The following is a 16951-nucleotide window of genomic DNA, read 5'->3' on the forward strand; positions in this document are numbered from 1 at the left end:
TACATTTTGTATAACACGGTTCTATTGTGAAAATAGCTGATCTACATGTAGATCAGCTATTTTGACCACAAGATCTATTTTCAAAATTTTCACAATTTCTGCCTCTAATATTTGACAGTTTGGAGGTATTAAATGGTCACTTTAGAAATGTGCAGATACCCTCTATACACTTAAACGTTATGTTGGTTTGCTTACTGTTGAGTGAGAAAACAATGTTGCGCATTAAGTTAATCATCTGGGGACCCCCCAAAATCATTTGGGAACCACTGGTGTAAACAAGTGATTCTGTTTTGACAAAGGGCGACAGCATCATTCAGTGAAGTCGTCAACGCACCTCCGAAGAAGTAGCGGTCTCCTGTCCGCACTGTGAAGGGGTTGGTGATCCTCAGCGGAGACCCCTCCTCCTCATCGATGGTTAGAGTCATCAGGTTGTCCCTGGCTGCCAGGTCCACCGTGTGCCAGTAGCCGTCATTCAGTCTGTATCCTAAAAAGAAGATCTTGTGGTCAATGTACTGTATGACATCCATGCAGAATACATTATTAAAACAGTGCTTTTCTCAACATTTTTCATATAAACGCCCATTATTCATTCGGCATTTGAGCCACGGACCACCATTTGATGAGATCTAGCCTCCCAGACCCAAAACGTTTTCTTATCGTTGGGTAAGATTTTGTCCACAATTCCTGCTAAAATAAATTAACAATTCTCCATTTTATTGTGTTGACTTCGTAAATTGAGTAATGCAGATAGATGTTTAACAATGATTTAACTCTTGAGAGTGTAAAATGAAACCAAATGGACCCGATAGGTCCCCATCATTTAGCTGGGGACCACCTGGAAGCACCTCAAGGACCACTGGTGGTCCCAGGGCCACTGGTTGAAAACCGCTGCATTAAATTCATAAACCTACCGTACGTCACCCACCCTCTGAAGTGATAGCACTTTTTTTTTTAGCTCAATAATAAATATTTGACACCAAGACAGTGTGTAGTCCCACCTGCAGCAAACTGCAGTTTCTTCTTGCCAGGCTGAAATATAGTGACATTGACCTGTCCCTCGCTCAGGCCCAGCTCTAGAGCGCCCAGGTCGTCAGCGAAGCGTGTGAACATTAGCAGCCCAGTGTAGTCCCAGGAGCGGAACTTGAACTTAACAAACAAATTAGGCTTCCTGAAGTAGCCTGGAACCTGCAGGAAGTTGTTAGGCCCAGCAAAGGTCATGGGTTTGCGTAGAAGGTCGCGGCAGGCGAAATACATCTTTTTCTGAGGAGAAAGAGAAATAAAATCTGCGGTGAAATCTTTGCTTTCTTTCAATGGTTATCTTAACCCATTTAGGCCTAGAATTATTGAATGCTTTAACCAGTGAAAAATAGCAGATATACAAGCTCACAGAGCGGCACCGTTTTTTTTCAAAGCGAACGTTTGTAACTCAAATTTTCCTTCTGGGTGGTCCCTGGAACTAGATATTTTGAGATGGGGGTCCGTGGCCAAATAAATATAATTTTGGGGGTCCTTCACAAGAAAAGATTTGAGAACCACTGACATAGCAGTCTCTCAAGAACAGACTAACTGAGCTCCAGTTAAGTGAAAAGGACCTTTTCTTTGACGATGGCTGGCCAAATTGCTGACATAGAAACACAGGTTTTTCAAAAAATCTTAGAAGGATTCAAAAGACACTTACAGAATCGGATCAAAATTTAAATTTTCACGTTTTTTCAAAAATAGCAGATCTACAAGCTCGCAGCGTGGCACTCGGTGCCACGCTGTGAGCTTGTATATCTGCTATTTTTCAATAGTTAAAGCAAAAAATAATGATGCACAATAATTTGCTTAAACTGGAAATATGTGAATATGATCAATGCATGATGAAGTATCAAAGCTAATGAAATGTTCTACCTTTCGTGGGATGCGGATCTCAGGCTCTTCATTTTCAGCCATGTCAATGATGTTTAACCCATTGATGAAGACATTCTCCAAACAGCCCTGGAAGTTTGGCATGGTGGGGAGGTGGGGCATGTTGCTCTCTATCACACCACCTACAGATAACTACAGACAGCAGAGGCGTCAATTGGGTATGGCAAGTATGGCTACAGGGGGGAAAAATGTAATGTACTTCTTAAAATAAATGCCTGTTGCCAAGCACCATGAAAGTGTTTCAAAAAGAGTTTAAAAAATAATATTTTTCAGCCCTGCACGGTAAAATCCTGAGTGTTCATTTAATTATGAGAGTACCAATGGACCCAAGGGGTTTGTTTGCACACTCTCAGAGTGAAATGAACACTCAGGATTTTACAGTGTGATTTGACATTGTAACTAGGACACCCTCCTCTTCACAATCTGGGACTGAGATGCAAGTCCCAATCTGGGACTTGCATCTGCTGATGTGCCAGTGACTGTGTGCGATACCATCTTCAAATCCACATGAACTTTACAACAGCACTAGCTAAACGTATTTAACATACAGTACGCCTTGCTGGTTATTATCCCATTCTTATATTTTGACACGCATCTGTCTTCTACACTACAGTGATTCCCTACCTGCCCCCAAATCATTGGCAAAACACAAAGGGTTTCATGATAATATAACAAGTATTAAAAAACATGTAATGTAATGTAAACAAAATGACATGGTGTTTTCTTTGTGATACTTATAGATAGATAGGAACATATTATGTTAGGTGGCGTCCAGGCGAAAACGAATTTGGGTGATTACTAGTCCTTTATCGTTTAGACCTTTCTGCCACAGAGACGGCGTCTTGGCTGCCCGAAGACGCACATCTTTGAAACCGGCTCCCAGAGTGAATCGATCTGAATACGGCGCCGTCTCATCTCCGCGTGTACAGCCCAATACGCATAATACCCTCCCGACAACATCAAACTCATGTTGCCTTTGTGCTACTGAGTGCAATAGAGCTTTTACAGCAAACTGTACTCCTCCCTCCCTCCCACAGCACCTCCGTCAACTCTCTTTTTGGTGCTTTGTGGCAGTTTTACAGCACCGGCGGGCATACTGTATGTACTACAGCATTTTCAGTGGTTTTGTTGCGTTCTCAGTGGATTCATGTAGACACTTGCATTTCTTGAGACGGTTCCGTCTGTACAGTGAACGTTTTGGAAATGACTCAGTGTATCGTCTTCGTGTATATGGCGACTTAGTTCCATTGATCCAAGACGGAAGTGGAACACAATCGATGTATTGATCATTAAAATAAACTCTGCTCTGAAAATGCACACGGCCCACCCATCTGACCATTTAAAACCCACATAACGTGTTAATTGGGCCACGAGCGCTTTTGGGCCTTGATCCAGAAAAGGTTGGGAACCACTCTTCTTTTAAAAAGGGCTCCATGTGGCCAGGCAGATTGAATGTGTTTTCATGGGTACCTGTTTGTCTAGGTCCAGATAGGTGAACTCTCCATTACAGATGCCCGTCACCGTCTGGCTGTCCACTGTGAGGTTCACCTGGCGGCCGTGGCGTTTGATGGTCACATAGTGCCAGTGCTGGTCGTCCAGGAGGTTTCCTGCAGTCAGCGTGGTCCGACCGTCTACCTTGTGCACCGTGCTGCTTCCTGAAATACAAAATAAGCAAACATAATTATCCTAAGCGAGCCGGCGGCAACTAAAAGGTACTTGAGGGTAAAATTGGGCCCTTAGGCAGAGATTTAGCCATCAGTCAATTTGGTGGTGCTGAGATTGCCTCCCACATACCGTGACTTAATGACTCCATCCCCATATTCAGACAAACCAGCTTCTCCCAGCGTACCAGAGATGGATGACTTCCATTTGCAGAACAGATCATTCTAGGGCAGTGTGTTCTCAATTTCGATTCTGGAGAACCCCACCTGCAGCTACTGCAGTTTCCTATTTTGCCAGATACTGTATTTGAGTGCTTTCACTCAGTGTCCCAGCAGGTCTAAAATGCTGTCCCTGTTTAGATAGATGCACCCCTAAGGTGTGATATTTCACTCACTCAAAATTCTAGTGAACCCTCCTTCCTATGGCGCAACCTCATATGGCACAGAGCGCATACTGTGCCATCACCGAAGCCATGGTGTCCAGTCCAGGGACCCTGTGTTATTAATGCAGTGATTGTATTTATCCATTTTCCAACTCCCTCAGTTTCTCTTATCACGTTCTTATCTTCTAGCCTGCGACTACGTAGAGGGTGGCCTCCCTCTTCCACATAACATTAGCCAAGTGGCTGTATGCCATCAATGAACAGTACAGGATGGTATGTCATAGAAAGTACATCATCATCCCGTAAGATTATTCATTTACCAATTACAATCAGGAAGCAAATCAGTGATCACCATGTCAGACCGCGTGTATCAAAACACTGTCTAACTTCAGTTAAGACCTGACCGCGGAAGCTTGTGATTGGCTGAACCGGACCGGAGCACTTGGACCGCGCGAAGGTGCCGAAAGTCGAGGGGACAAAGATTTACTATTCTGGCCCCCTGGTTTACTACTTCTAACGGCGCTGAGTCGGCTCATGCGACCTTCGCAGCGCTACCCACGGCGACTCGCTAGCTCGACGGTGTCTCGCGTGGTCACCTGAGACAGCGTGCCTCTGTCTTCTCCACCAAAAACAAGCGCTCCCTTAACTGAAGTTAGACAGTGTTTTGATTCACACCTCATCACGGCAACCTAACAACATTAAAGGCTTTCATTTTTGTTTTAGTTGTTGTTTATCCGAGCATACTTATTTTGTATGTCACATTGCAGCAGGGCAGCACTGCTCTATTTTGGCTGCACAGTGCACAGTGCACACAGCAAGAGTGAGCATGGACAGTCTGCTTTGTGTCAACCAAGTGTCCCTCTGCTGCACTGCAGCAGCCTTTTAGATTAAAATCTTATTATGGAGTTCTTCTCCTGTGCCTCTGACGGACCAGATACTGTGCCTAAATCCCACTGTCTCTCCTAAATCATCAACACAGCCGACTCATTGCCAGACCTGGGAAGATTATATCTTTGAACATGGTTTCAAATGGCTAATCTGGTATACTTGCAGCAGAAGACCAGCCAAGATTGAACCATATTCAATTACTGTTTTGCCATAACCCGGACAAAATGCACTCTAAATACAAAACAGCCTATGGCAGTTCCATTAGTACATCAGCGTTAGATTAGTACTGAGGATTTTCCCACTGAGGAGTCCCAGAGCTAAAACATTTATTTTTTAACAAATTGTTGTTGTCGGGTGGAAACCTTGTACAGTATGTCCAAAACCGTTCCTTTTGCATTTATCATTTCAAAAATGGTTTAAAATAGTGAAAATAGCTGATCTACAAGCACACAACCCCTCGCACCGCGAGGCGTTGTGTGCTTGTAGATCGGCTATTTTCACTAGTTTTGTGCGACAGTCTTATATGGTGAAGCAGGGCTTTACTCTATACGAAAAAACGCACACATTTGAAACTTGGAAATACGAGGTGTCTCCCAAAATGGGAGTCCATTAGCCTTGTAAACCAGACTCCTTGAATTCGAATCAGAAGGCAGGAGGAGTAGAGTTTACTAGGCCTGGTTCAAAGAGACTGGAATTCACTGACCTAAGCTAATATGGAGGTAGAGACGTCCTTTCCTTAGCTCCAACGTCAGGAGGTCTCCCTGAACCCCTTCGCTGTGCAGCAGCAGGCCGTCCTGCTCCAGAGTCTTGAAGTTGATGGCATAGTGGTCCTGCAGGGTGCGCGACCTCTTCCCTGGGAACATGTAGACCACCGCGTCGTCCCCGTTGTACTGCAGGACATACGAGTCTGAAGCACGGAGAACAACGTCAATATCACTATTATGGATTCATTATTTAAAGATGGGGTGCCATGATTTCCCCCCCCCCCTAAAACATGATGATCAGGTATTATGACTATACTAGGAGGAAGGCATTTTCCAAAAAAGTGTACAGAAAGTGTTAAAATTATGTTTTTATGTGGCCACACCCACCACTTCATTAAGTATGCCTGGTTGCCAGGTGGGTGGTGACCTAGCTGAAGTTAGCCACACCCACAGTGTTGGGTGTATGGTAACAGGGGAGGGGCTCTGAGGCTTTCAGCTTTCAGGAAGTAAAAGCAAAAATACACAGGAAAGGCACATTTGCACATTATACCCCCACCCGTGGTTTATTGGAGTAATGTTAACTTCATAGACACATACAAAAAAGAAAAAGTTGAGAACCGTATGTTTTTGCACTTACTAGGAAGTTGTCTCGCGAGGTCGGTGCATTGTAATTTCTCCGAAATAAATATGTAAAATTAGATGATTAAAAATGTGTTTTATATAATAATATAAGGTAATATATATTACCTAACAGAGATGATTCAACATTACTATTGTACACAGCACACGTCACTGGGTATGAATGAATCAGTGATTGTGAGTCCCCCGTGTTTACCATAGGGACACTATGATCACACATATTTACCATAGGGACAGCCAAACAGCTCGAGCCTCACGCCAATCTTCCCTCCATTCTCAGTGTTCCATGCCAAAGGCAGCAGGCGAACGTGTTTAGCAGTGAAGGCATAGTGGAAGACATTCCTCTTCACCTGATAGTAGTTCCAGTTTCCAGGCATCGTCTGCACACACACAGAGAGAGAGAAGGGGGGTTGAGTTACTGACTCAATCCCTTGATGTTACTTATTAAGAGGCTGGAGACGGGCACATGAAGAGATTGGCCTTGGCATTGCTGAGGGCTAATGCAGTGTTCTGTTGTGTTGAGCTATGGCTGATTTCAGTGCCAATCTTTATTGCCAATGAAGGTTGGCTTGCAAATCACTTGATCAGCATTTACAGCATGGATCAAATCTGAATGAATGTTCTCATCTTTGTTGCGTCTGTCCAAACCATCCTCCCTCTGCGGAACCTACCGAGTTGCCACCTTTCATGACGTAGGGGGTCCAGGCGTCGGGCCGGTCTCCATAAAGCAGCGTGTACTTGGATACCCAGTCGAAGGAGTTGAAGGTGCCCTGAGTGGCGATGGCCACAAGCCTGTACTTCCTTCTCAGGTCTATCTGTATCCATGGCTGTCTGTCCTTGGGGGATGGAGACCAACCACTGCTTCCTGGAGTTGAAGACACACACACGCGCGGTACACACACACACACACACACACACACACACACACACACACACACACACACACACACACACACACACACACACACACACACACACACACACGCACACGCACGCACGCACACACACACACACACACACACACACACAGGCATGTGGGGAGTACATTAAAATTAGAAGTATGCAATGATTATAGCATATAAAATGTGTACACTTACACACAACATTATCATCAAGTGGAATATATATATATATATATATATATATATATATATATATATATATATATATATATATATATATATATATATATATTATCATTTCACAGTTTACTGAGGAGTGTTCATCACCAAAAATTAAAAAATAACTCTCCATGAGAGGTGTGTAATTGATAGAGAAGAAGTAGGGTGAACTACTCCTTTACCAATGCTGTCCTGCAGCTGGACATCCACTGTTCATTGTATTATGATGATATTTATAAGTGGACTTACCGTAAAGTTTGGCAAAGTTGGCAGAATACAGGAAGTTATATCTAGAGGATGCCAGGAAGGAGTTGGAATAGAGCCCAGAAACCAAGGGCTCAACACATCTTTCTTCAACTGTCATCAACAACCATAGAGAGAAGAGAAGAAAGGCTTACACATAGGAATTCTCAGAATAGGCTACATCAGGGGTCTTCAACAGGGGGTCCGGGACCCCTAGGGGGTCCTCAGAGTTACTACAGGGGGTCCTCCAAATCTTTGTGTGATAGAAACTTTTTTCGTCTTTTTTATATTAACCATTTGAACCCTAATGTCCTTATTCTGAGAACTTTAGCCAAAAATAGCAGATCTACAAGCTCAGATCTACGCCTCGTGCTGCGAGGCGTTGTGAGCTTGTAGATCTGCTATTTTTGGCAAGAGGTTTGGTGTAGAGGGGAAAAAGAGCAGACTAAGTACAGAGTGAAAGGTCAAGTTCATTAGGTAATGACGACTCAAGTGGTTAAATATCTGAAAACACAAATTGACATGAATCCAAAATACATATTGTGTCAAACGATATGGAAAGCTATATGGAATCTATGAAAAGGTTGTGGGGGTCCCTGCTTCATCTCTCTCTCAACTAATGGGTCCTTGGCCTGAAAACGTTGAAGACCCCTGGGCTACATTGTTTTGACATAATACATTTCCGAGAAACAATGCCTGGTGCAGCTTTCTGATTTAATAAGGTAACACGTAATTTATTAACAGTATGGTAATTAGTTTATGAAGAGCAAAAGCATGTATTATTATACCTAGGGTGTGTTAAATGTTCCACTTGAGAACTCAAGAGAGTGCTTCTGTGGCTCAAAATTCCTAATTCCTCTGAGGAGGTGGACCAGTGACCATTAATCCAATCCAAGGACTAACAATCTTAGACCCACGCCTACAGTAGATACATCGCATTATCTTAATGACTTCATTTCTGCTGTGAGATCAGCTGCAATGCAGTGGAAGAAGAAGTCTTACGCCATTACGGATGTCTCGGATATAAATGACCGTTTCGAGAAAATGCATCACAGCCCATTTCCTTACCACAAGTACACAAATGGGCCTGTCTGTTGAGCTTTTCAAAACATAATTGACGTGAGCAAGACCATACAGAGCTTTTGTGTAAACTATCTCTGTCTGTTTGCCCCTGTTGTGGTGCAAGGGTTTATGTCTGCTGATGTGTGTATGGGAAATAAAACGGTATACAGCAGAGGGATGATGAGTCTGGGTTTGCATATGGTGTTATCCTCTGCATGCCTGTTGAACTGATAGAGAAGAGAATAAATCACATCACACCATCAGCCATCTGCTCAGGCCCATTCTCACACTGGATGCAATTACAATTGACTGTAATTCTAATCCTAATCTTCTTCTTGCCATTGCCACACATAAATGTCCAATGTCTTGACCTAGAGCTGCAGGAAAACACTGTCTATAATAACCCTAATGGTATTATATAAAAGCAAGGAGACATGCAAAAAGCTATCGTTTACAGTGAGTGATTTTATAACAACCGGTTTTACAGGAGAGGATGAAAAACAGAGATATTTATATATCATTTTGTGGTGGCAAATTGTAATATTTAAAAAAACGTTTGTTTCTGTGAACTTTAATGTAGAGATCCAGGTCTCTACCTGGATCTCTACATTAAAGTTCACAGAAAGGTGAGAATTGCTCACAGTCTTCCACTTCAATCAACACTTACACATACACCAATGTTTCCAAGTAACTAGTAACGCCAGACACTGTGGTTCCCCTGACATATCACAGTGATGTCAGATACTCAGAGCAGGGATCTCCATATATGGGCATAAACAGGTGACATCACAGTGATGTCAGATTATCAGAGCAGGGATCTCCATATATGGGCATAAAAGGGATTCTGTTAGGGATCTCCATATATGGGTAAAACTAAAAAAGGATTGTATCCCAGATTATGCCCTGTTAGGAGAACGACACTAACAGAATCCATATGGCCAAGACAGATGGCAGAGAAAGATGGTGCGACCTCGCCCTAAAGTCGCTTTTTTCCCTTAGGCGTCTTACTGGTTATTAACTTAATTATAAGTGTTTACTGATTTGACTTGTCTTCATTGTGCTTCACTTTGGTCAACATTAGATTTATTTTTAAATGTGCTTTAGAATAAGCTGACTTCTTCCCTCGCCCCAGCCTCTCTGCATCTGTGTTTATGGCAAAGTCTGGGCTGTGGCACATCATCATTCTCTGTTCCTGCAATCACAATGCTCACTAAAAGCTGGCTTCCTCCTGCTGGCAGGAAACAAGTTAGCAACGCAGGCTGCAGAATGCAGATAGACTGAAGTGAGGCAGAGGATGCAGACAGGGGCGTCACAAGGGGGGAAAGTGGGACTGAGTTACTAGGGCCCAAGGTGGAGGGGCCTTAATTATTTTATACTTTAGCTATTGAAAAATAGCAGGTATACAAGCTCACAGCGCAAGATTGTAGATATGCTATTTTTTTAAAGTTGTGAAAATGTGTGCAAATCTTTGAATATATATATTTTTTAAGCGAACATTTGCAACTCCATGGCCAAATACATATCATTTTGGGGGTCCTTGACATGAAAAGGTTTGAGCACCACTGACATAGAAACATAGGTTTTTCAAAAAACCTTAGAAGGATTTGAAATATTCAAAGACACAAATGTTCATGATTTTTCAAAAATAACAGATTTACAAGCTCGCAGCACGGCACTCGGTGCCGCGCTGTGAGCTTGTATATCTGCTATTTTTCAGTAGTTAAAGCACACAATGTGAGTCAATCCTTGTACCCAGGTCCCAGAATTTGGTGCGACACCCCTGGATGCAGAGCAGCTTTCCAAATGAAACATCTACAAAATAAATGGGCCTGAGACTACACAGGAGCTCCCAGGGAGAATTTATGAATGATTCTGGCCAGCTGTACTGATCCTTTATTTATAACGCCCTGCACACAATGAGTGATTCAAAGTTCCTGGAATTTGATGCTCCGTATTGTGCATGAAAGCACAATTTCTTAACTCATTACCATATCCACCTCACTCAGGAGAAGGATTAAATCTCTACGTCATAAGATGGAGAGTTCTGTCGCCCTTCGTGCAAGGGCATGCGGTGCACTGAGGTGGACACATCATGCTGAGACAGGGTAATGTCACCTTCACTCTCTGGGGGCCTTGAACCACGCGAAGGCTGTCTCTATAAATGTCCACGTCTGTCCCGCACACATTAAGGCACGGAGACTCAATATAACTCTGGCAATGTAAAAACGGGCCCTCTACTGACACGCCAGATTGTGTAGGGGTTTCCCGCTCTCCTACACTGGATCATGGAGGGGGCACGTGTGCTGTGTCATGTATCTGAGTGAGTGGGGGTTCCATTTCAAGCCTATTTCGGTAATTCTCACAGTTATTGGCTTAGTGTTTCTTGTGAGCAGACCAGGACTGAGCAGAATTTAAATAGCAGCATCCTGCAACTCGTCCCACCCCAACAGCATCAGGTTAACTCAGGCCATTCGTGTCTTTGCGCAGTTCTGCCTCATGGTAACATCGTCACATGCTGTTCCCCTCCCATCCCATTCAACATCTCTCTCTCTCTCTCTCTCTCTCTCTCTCTCTCCCTCTCTTTCTCTCTCTCTCTCCCTCTGTCACCCCCTCCTTCCAGGGGCATCAATTGGGTATGGCAGGGGTATGCAGCTGCCATACCCTGGGTCCAGGGGGGAAAATAAAATGGTATATTCCCAGGTTCCGTAGGTCAGCTGCACAATGCATTATTGTTAATTGTGGCACGTGCCAAGTTTAGCTGCACTTGAACAACTGTTCCAGGCTGCCATATAGATGTCGGACGCTAGCAGTCAGGCAAGCCATATCCAGCCCAAGAAACCGTAGAAACAGGGGGAAAAAATAAAATGTACTTCTTCAAATAAATGTATCATGCCTGTTGCTATAAGGTATGGCAACATGACTGGTGTGCGCGCGTGCAAGATACAAGTCATGTTGCCATACCTTAGCTTTTTCTGAACTGACGCCACTGCCTCCTTCATCCCCAGTCATTGTTTCCTCGCCAAATCACCCACTCCTCGCTCACTTGCTCTCATCTGCCAACTCTCTTTCCCTCCTTCACATTCTCTCGCTCATCCTCCCTCCCTCTCCAGCCTCTGTATCTCTCTCACACTCACACACTATATAATAGGCCTTTCCAGAAGGCGTTGTCAGTCACGTCACAGTAGTTATTGTACCTGAAGCTTATGCAGAACATTCTATGCCCCACTCTCTCTCTCTCTCTCTCTCTCTCTCTCTCTCTCTCTCTCCCGCCCTCTCCCACTTTCTCCATCTGCATCACAGTGCTGGCTCATATCCCATATATCATTAAGGGACTCTGGGAGATGGTGAGGCTGCCGTACAGCCAGTCTTGCTGACTCATCAATCTGGTAACAGTAACACTGTAAAGTGTTGTTGTGTCTCATCCAGGCTAACACGTTTCTTAGTGTATACTGTATGTACTAGAGCCAGCTCTACACGACCAAATTTAATTCACCTTTCAGGCAATCAGCCTGCGAGGTTTGTTTGAATTATTCATGTCGAGTTGGGGCGTTACAGTATAGGGAGAGTCTGACTGCCACCAGAAATTAGAGAGTGCAAGGTGTGCAAAACAACCGTAATATACCACAAGCACATGTCACTGGTGGAAGTTCAGTGCTCAGCATGCATGTCTTTATGTCTTAATCTATAGTCTGTCGTACAGCGAAGAATAACGATTTCAGAATAAAATAGTGCTGTTTCCATGTGACATGGAGCATCTGGACTCTCCTTCATTTAAATACCAATTCCCCTCACATGGACCATACTGTTTGCCTCAGAGTCTCAGACGATGACAGTGACAACATGCACGCACAGTCACACATGCACACACTCACACACACACCAGTTATGACAGGAAGTGAGCAGATAAAGGAGAAAAGTGAGAGGACTGCATAAACAGAGGGCATGAGAAAGACAGAGAGGAGAAAGACAGAACATGCAGTTGAATTCCTATTCAACCTCCGCCTGCACACAGTTGCCAACAGTATTCATTATGCTGTTAAGAACATACGTACATGAGTGCACGCACGTACACACGCACGCACGCACGCACGCACGCACGCACGCACGCACGCACGCACGCACGCACGCACACACACACACACACACACACACACACACACACACACAAAACCTGCACACCATACATTCTCTGGGGCCTGAAGGCTCCATTTTAATTTGGCACAGCTCCACCGTGCCCCGTTTACACAGCACATTTACAAATGGACTGGCCTGCAATGGGGCACTGGCTACTGACTACACTTGAGTCTCTCATACCTGCATATCCTACAGTATACAGTCAGTACATGCTGCCATTATAATGGACCAGTCCATATTATATAATAGGAGCATTTTGCACCAACAAAACATAATTTATGACGTGACATACAGTAAGTTACAATTCATATTATAGCATATTATATATGCTGCTGCTGCTGCTGCATTGTCTGAAGGAAGCCAAACCAAAATAAGGTTTAAAGGACCACCTCACCTCTGGGAAAACCAGATCTTACTTTATTGTTGTTTGGGACACGATCAACACAATCCTGAGTTATTTTTTGTGTTCAATCTGTGTTTTTAGATATTTTAGTATCAGCATGCAACAACTGCATGCAACAACTGGTCACATGATGCATTTAGCATCATATGACCAGTTGTAGCATGCTGAAATACTAATATATCTCAAAACACAGATTGATCACAAAAGATAACTCAGGATTGTGTTGATCGTATCCCAAACAACAATAAAATAAGATCTGGTTGTCCCAGAGGTGAAGTGGTCCTTTAAGTACCTGTACACAAGATGTAACAATAAAGTAGGCCTACAACCTGGCTTGAACCTTGAATTCGTTGCTTACCTATAGCATTTTCACCACCACCTGCATGTGACAACATGCCAAACCCTTAACCCATCAATAAGGGTACCCAAATACCCAGTCTGGTAACTATAATGTCACTATAACCACATACTGTTTAGCTCTGAGGTGACAAACCCCACCCCAGCACCATGTGAGCAGAGAAAGAGGCATGGGCGTAGAGTTCAGTTTTTGGTAAAAGGACATGATGAGAATATTCACCTTTGCCCTTGAGCAATAATAACCTCTGTTATCCTGTGTTGGATCATTACAGTGATAGATCATTGTAATTCCTATCAGCTGTAATCAGCTCCAATGCACCTCAAACGTTAGGCCTTATAGTGCTGATGTCATGCTTGTCCAGCTGAAGTCAAAACTAATGAGTCATGCAATGGCACAGTATCGGCTAGCCTATAATCAATTAAGGACAGGTCCTCCTGGCATTGACATCTGGCACAGGGCTTAATTAAGCATCACATTTTAATACAAGGCCACACATGTCAATCACATGGCTTTTTAAACTAGAAATCCACATTTTGATGCTAACACTGCCCCACCTCTATAGAGTTAAATTCGCTATAGAATAGGGCGCCTGATTGATCATGACTCCGGTATTTATTTATTTTTTATTTTTGCTCCGTCATGATTATGCCTATTTGTGGACAGGTGCTGCACAGCACAGTCGCTCTGCCAAAAGTACTGCAGTGGGGTGGTCCCGCACGCGACAGCATGCAGGTTAGGACTACATGAAAGCCCTCTCTATCCTACTTTGAAAATATGCACAGCGCGTTCTCAACCAAACAATCACCACCTTGCTGCGGAGGACATGATCATATTTTATATGCTTAACATTTAGCAACAAGACTTTCAGCTCTATAGCACACGCACACACCGCCCCGTAAAGCGAGTCATTATATGCTGCAGAAACTTGCTTGCTGGCGCTAGAAAGCACCGCAATGCAGACAGCCCAGTGGCAGTGCGAGCCCTGGGTATCATGATCATCACTGCATGCGCGCGTTGAGCCGAGCCCTCTATACATTTATTCTTATCGGCTACACTTTCGTGTCAGAAAACAATGCTTTAACGGAATTGTGTGCGCGAACACGGCACTTAAACCGTAAATGAGCGATTATTAAGCTTACTGTATGTGTTTGAGCGCGTCCTGCCCTTCAAGCACCTGCATTTTGCCCTCCAGAGATATATTCATCTCCTTGTTAATTCATTTAACAAAATAACTTTATGGTAAAACATAGCCTATATGCAAAACGATATCCTATATTCTGACCAGGCATTCCTACACATCTGCTTATTGGCAACAACAGTCAATATGAAACGATAAAGATATGAATAATAATCGCTGTTTCACAGGACTTACGTGATGAGCAATGTTGAAACCCCAAAAATAAAAGGCTTATGCTCAATGCTTTGCAATTCATCCTTCACTTTAGGAGACGTTTTCTCCGCTATGTTAATTAGATCGTTGATTGTTGTCCCTCCAGCGGGCACCGTATAGCATCCTCCAATTCACACCCCCTTTACCAACTTTAACTCGCGCAGTTCCAACTACTCTTCCCGGGATCTCGGGCAGCCTCTGCCGGGGCGGGAACGCGCATCACTTGCTGGTGCTGATGCTGCGCTTCGGCGAGAGCGCGCACCTTAGCTTATAATTCTTTATATCTTTTTTGTTAAACCTTTTTGGGTATAAGGTAATTAAACCTTATCTCCCCAAAATACTATTCAACGTTTTGCAGATGTGTGTGACTTGCATGCTCCAGCCTGGCAGTGTCATTTCAGTTCCTTTCCTCTGCACTCAGCACTCTGGATATTCAGTTTCACTGGAGGATGGAGTGATGGAAGCTAAACAAAATAAATAAAAAAAAAGCAAAAAACTTTGAGTCCAACGTAGATTGCTATTCCCAAAACTGAAAAAGTGTATTTTGATATTGAATTCCCCTTCAAACAATTCTTCAGTAAACAGTCGAAGGCAATAATGTTTCCATTCTAGCAGAGTTATTCCTTTTTTGCTGCATTAATCAAGACTACTGCCTCAGAATGCTGCCTGGCAGCTCTCTCTTGCCCGCCAGCTGGTCAGGGGTGCACTGCGCTGGCCGAAGGGGATGGTCACAGCCTTTCTCTCCATGGAAAACATATCCCAGCATATCCAGAATCCGATGGATGTCCTCATGAGATATCCAGTATCAACCGGGCAGAACCACAGAGTGAGAGAGAGAGTTGCAGCAATAAGAGCTGCACTGCACAATTCTGCTGCTTCCAACCAAGCTGACCTTGACTAACATCCATGCAGGTACAGAATGACTGCACTTTGGATGAGTGGATGGAACAGATTCAGAGCAGAACAGCTTTGCAGGATGATAATGCCGACTTTGCACAGTGAAATCCTCAGTGTTAATGAACCCAAAGGTCAAATTACACACCCTCAGAGTTACATTAATACTGAGGATTTCATCGTGTGGTTAAGTTCAAGCTCATCTACGCACAAACACACATGTGTGTGTGCACACACACGCACGCACGCACGCACGCACGCACGCACGCACACACACACACACACACACACACACACACACACACACACACACACACACACACACACACACACACACACACACACACACACACACACACACACACAGGGTCAGACTGGCACAGGGATTTGTGGCAATGAGTGCATGGCACACTGACCACTATAAAAAGAGCTTTGGGATTAAGAAGTGGGTTTATGGGACAGAATTATGTCAGTGATGTTGTGAGATTGAACGTCCAGACCAACACAGGATTTTCCTTTTTTTATTTATTTTTTATTTCGATCAAATCTGATTGCTAGATTAACAGTGGCTGGGAGTTCGTAATTCCTGATTTATTCTTGTTTACGCACCATGTCTTATGTTTTAAACGCTCGATTATGGACGTTCCCATTTAGACACGAGGCGGGTTCTAGAAACGTCTTTTGAATCCTAGCAGTTTTGTGAAAAAACTATTCATTCAAAAAATGTATAAACAATTCAAAAAATACAATAATGATAATATCTAAAATGCCACATATTATGCTGTCCCAAATTGAAAAGATGTATAGGTTAATCAGGTTTAAATGGGTTAAAGACAAATGCTGCAGTCCATAGACTGATGGCCTGTTTATTTGTCTTATCTGGTCTCTGCAGTAATGTGTGGTTACATCTATGTTTTATTGTGTTTTTATATTGATTATGCTCTCTTTTACTGGGCTTTTGTGTTTTATTTGCTTTTAACCTGATTACTTGCGCCAGCAGAGCGTGCAAGACTGCAAGTACTGCGTTCGGCTTATGTAGGTAGGTATAGGTAGCTGTGGGTGTTTAAGCCCGTAGCCCAGTCAGGGACTGGCATTTCTGGCAACATTAACCCATTTAGAACGGGTACACATTTTGTGTATCATTATTTTATGCTTTAACT

At 43.5% G+C, this 16951-nt stretch overlaps 1 protein-coding gene across 1 annotated transcript in view; it reads right to left on the reverse strand.

Moving 5' to 3' along the window:
- Positions 1 to 14940, reverse strand: part of cntnap1 (contactin associated protein 1) — a gene marked incomplete at both ends in the record, with an annotated part of 36171 nt that extends 21231 nt beyond the window's left edge. The window contains 9 exons of the mRNA XM_080723297.1: positions 335 to 484; positions 999 to 1260; positions 1894 to 2043; positions 3382 to 3562; positions 5543 to 5750; positions 6413 to 6566; positions 6858 to 7051; positions 7557 to 7658; positions 14880 to 14940. Of these exons, the coding sequence (XP_080579423.1) occupies positions 335 to 484; positions 999 to 1260; positions 1894 to 2043; positions 3382 to 3562; positions 5543 to 5750; positions 6413 to 6566; positions 6858 to 7051; positions 7557 to 7658; positions 14880 to 14940 (1462 nt within the window). The remainder of the gene's footprint in view (positions 1 to 334; positions 485 to 998; positions 1261 to 1893; positions 2044 to 3381; positions 3563 to 5542; positions 5751 to 6412; positions 6567 to 6857; positions 7052 to 7556; positions 7659 to 14879) is intronic.
- Positions 14941 to 16951: the final 2011 nt, after the last annotated feature.

The sequence above is a fragment of the Nannobrachium achirus genome, assembly GCF_963921795.1.
Source record: "Nannobrachium achirus genome assembly, chromosome: 4".
NCBI classification, from domain to species: Eukaryota; Metazoa; Chordata; class Actinopteri; order Myctophiformes; family Myctophidae; genus Nannobrachium; species Nannobrachium achirus.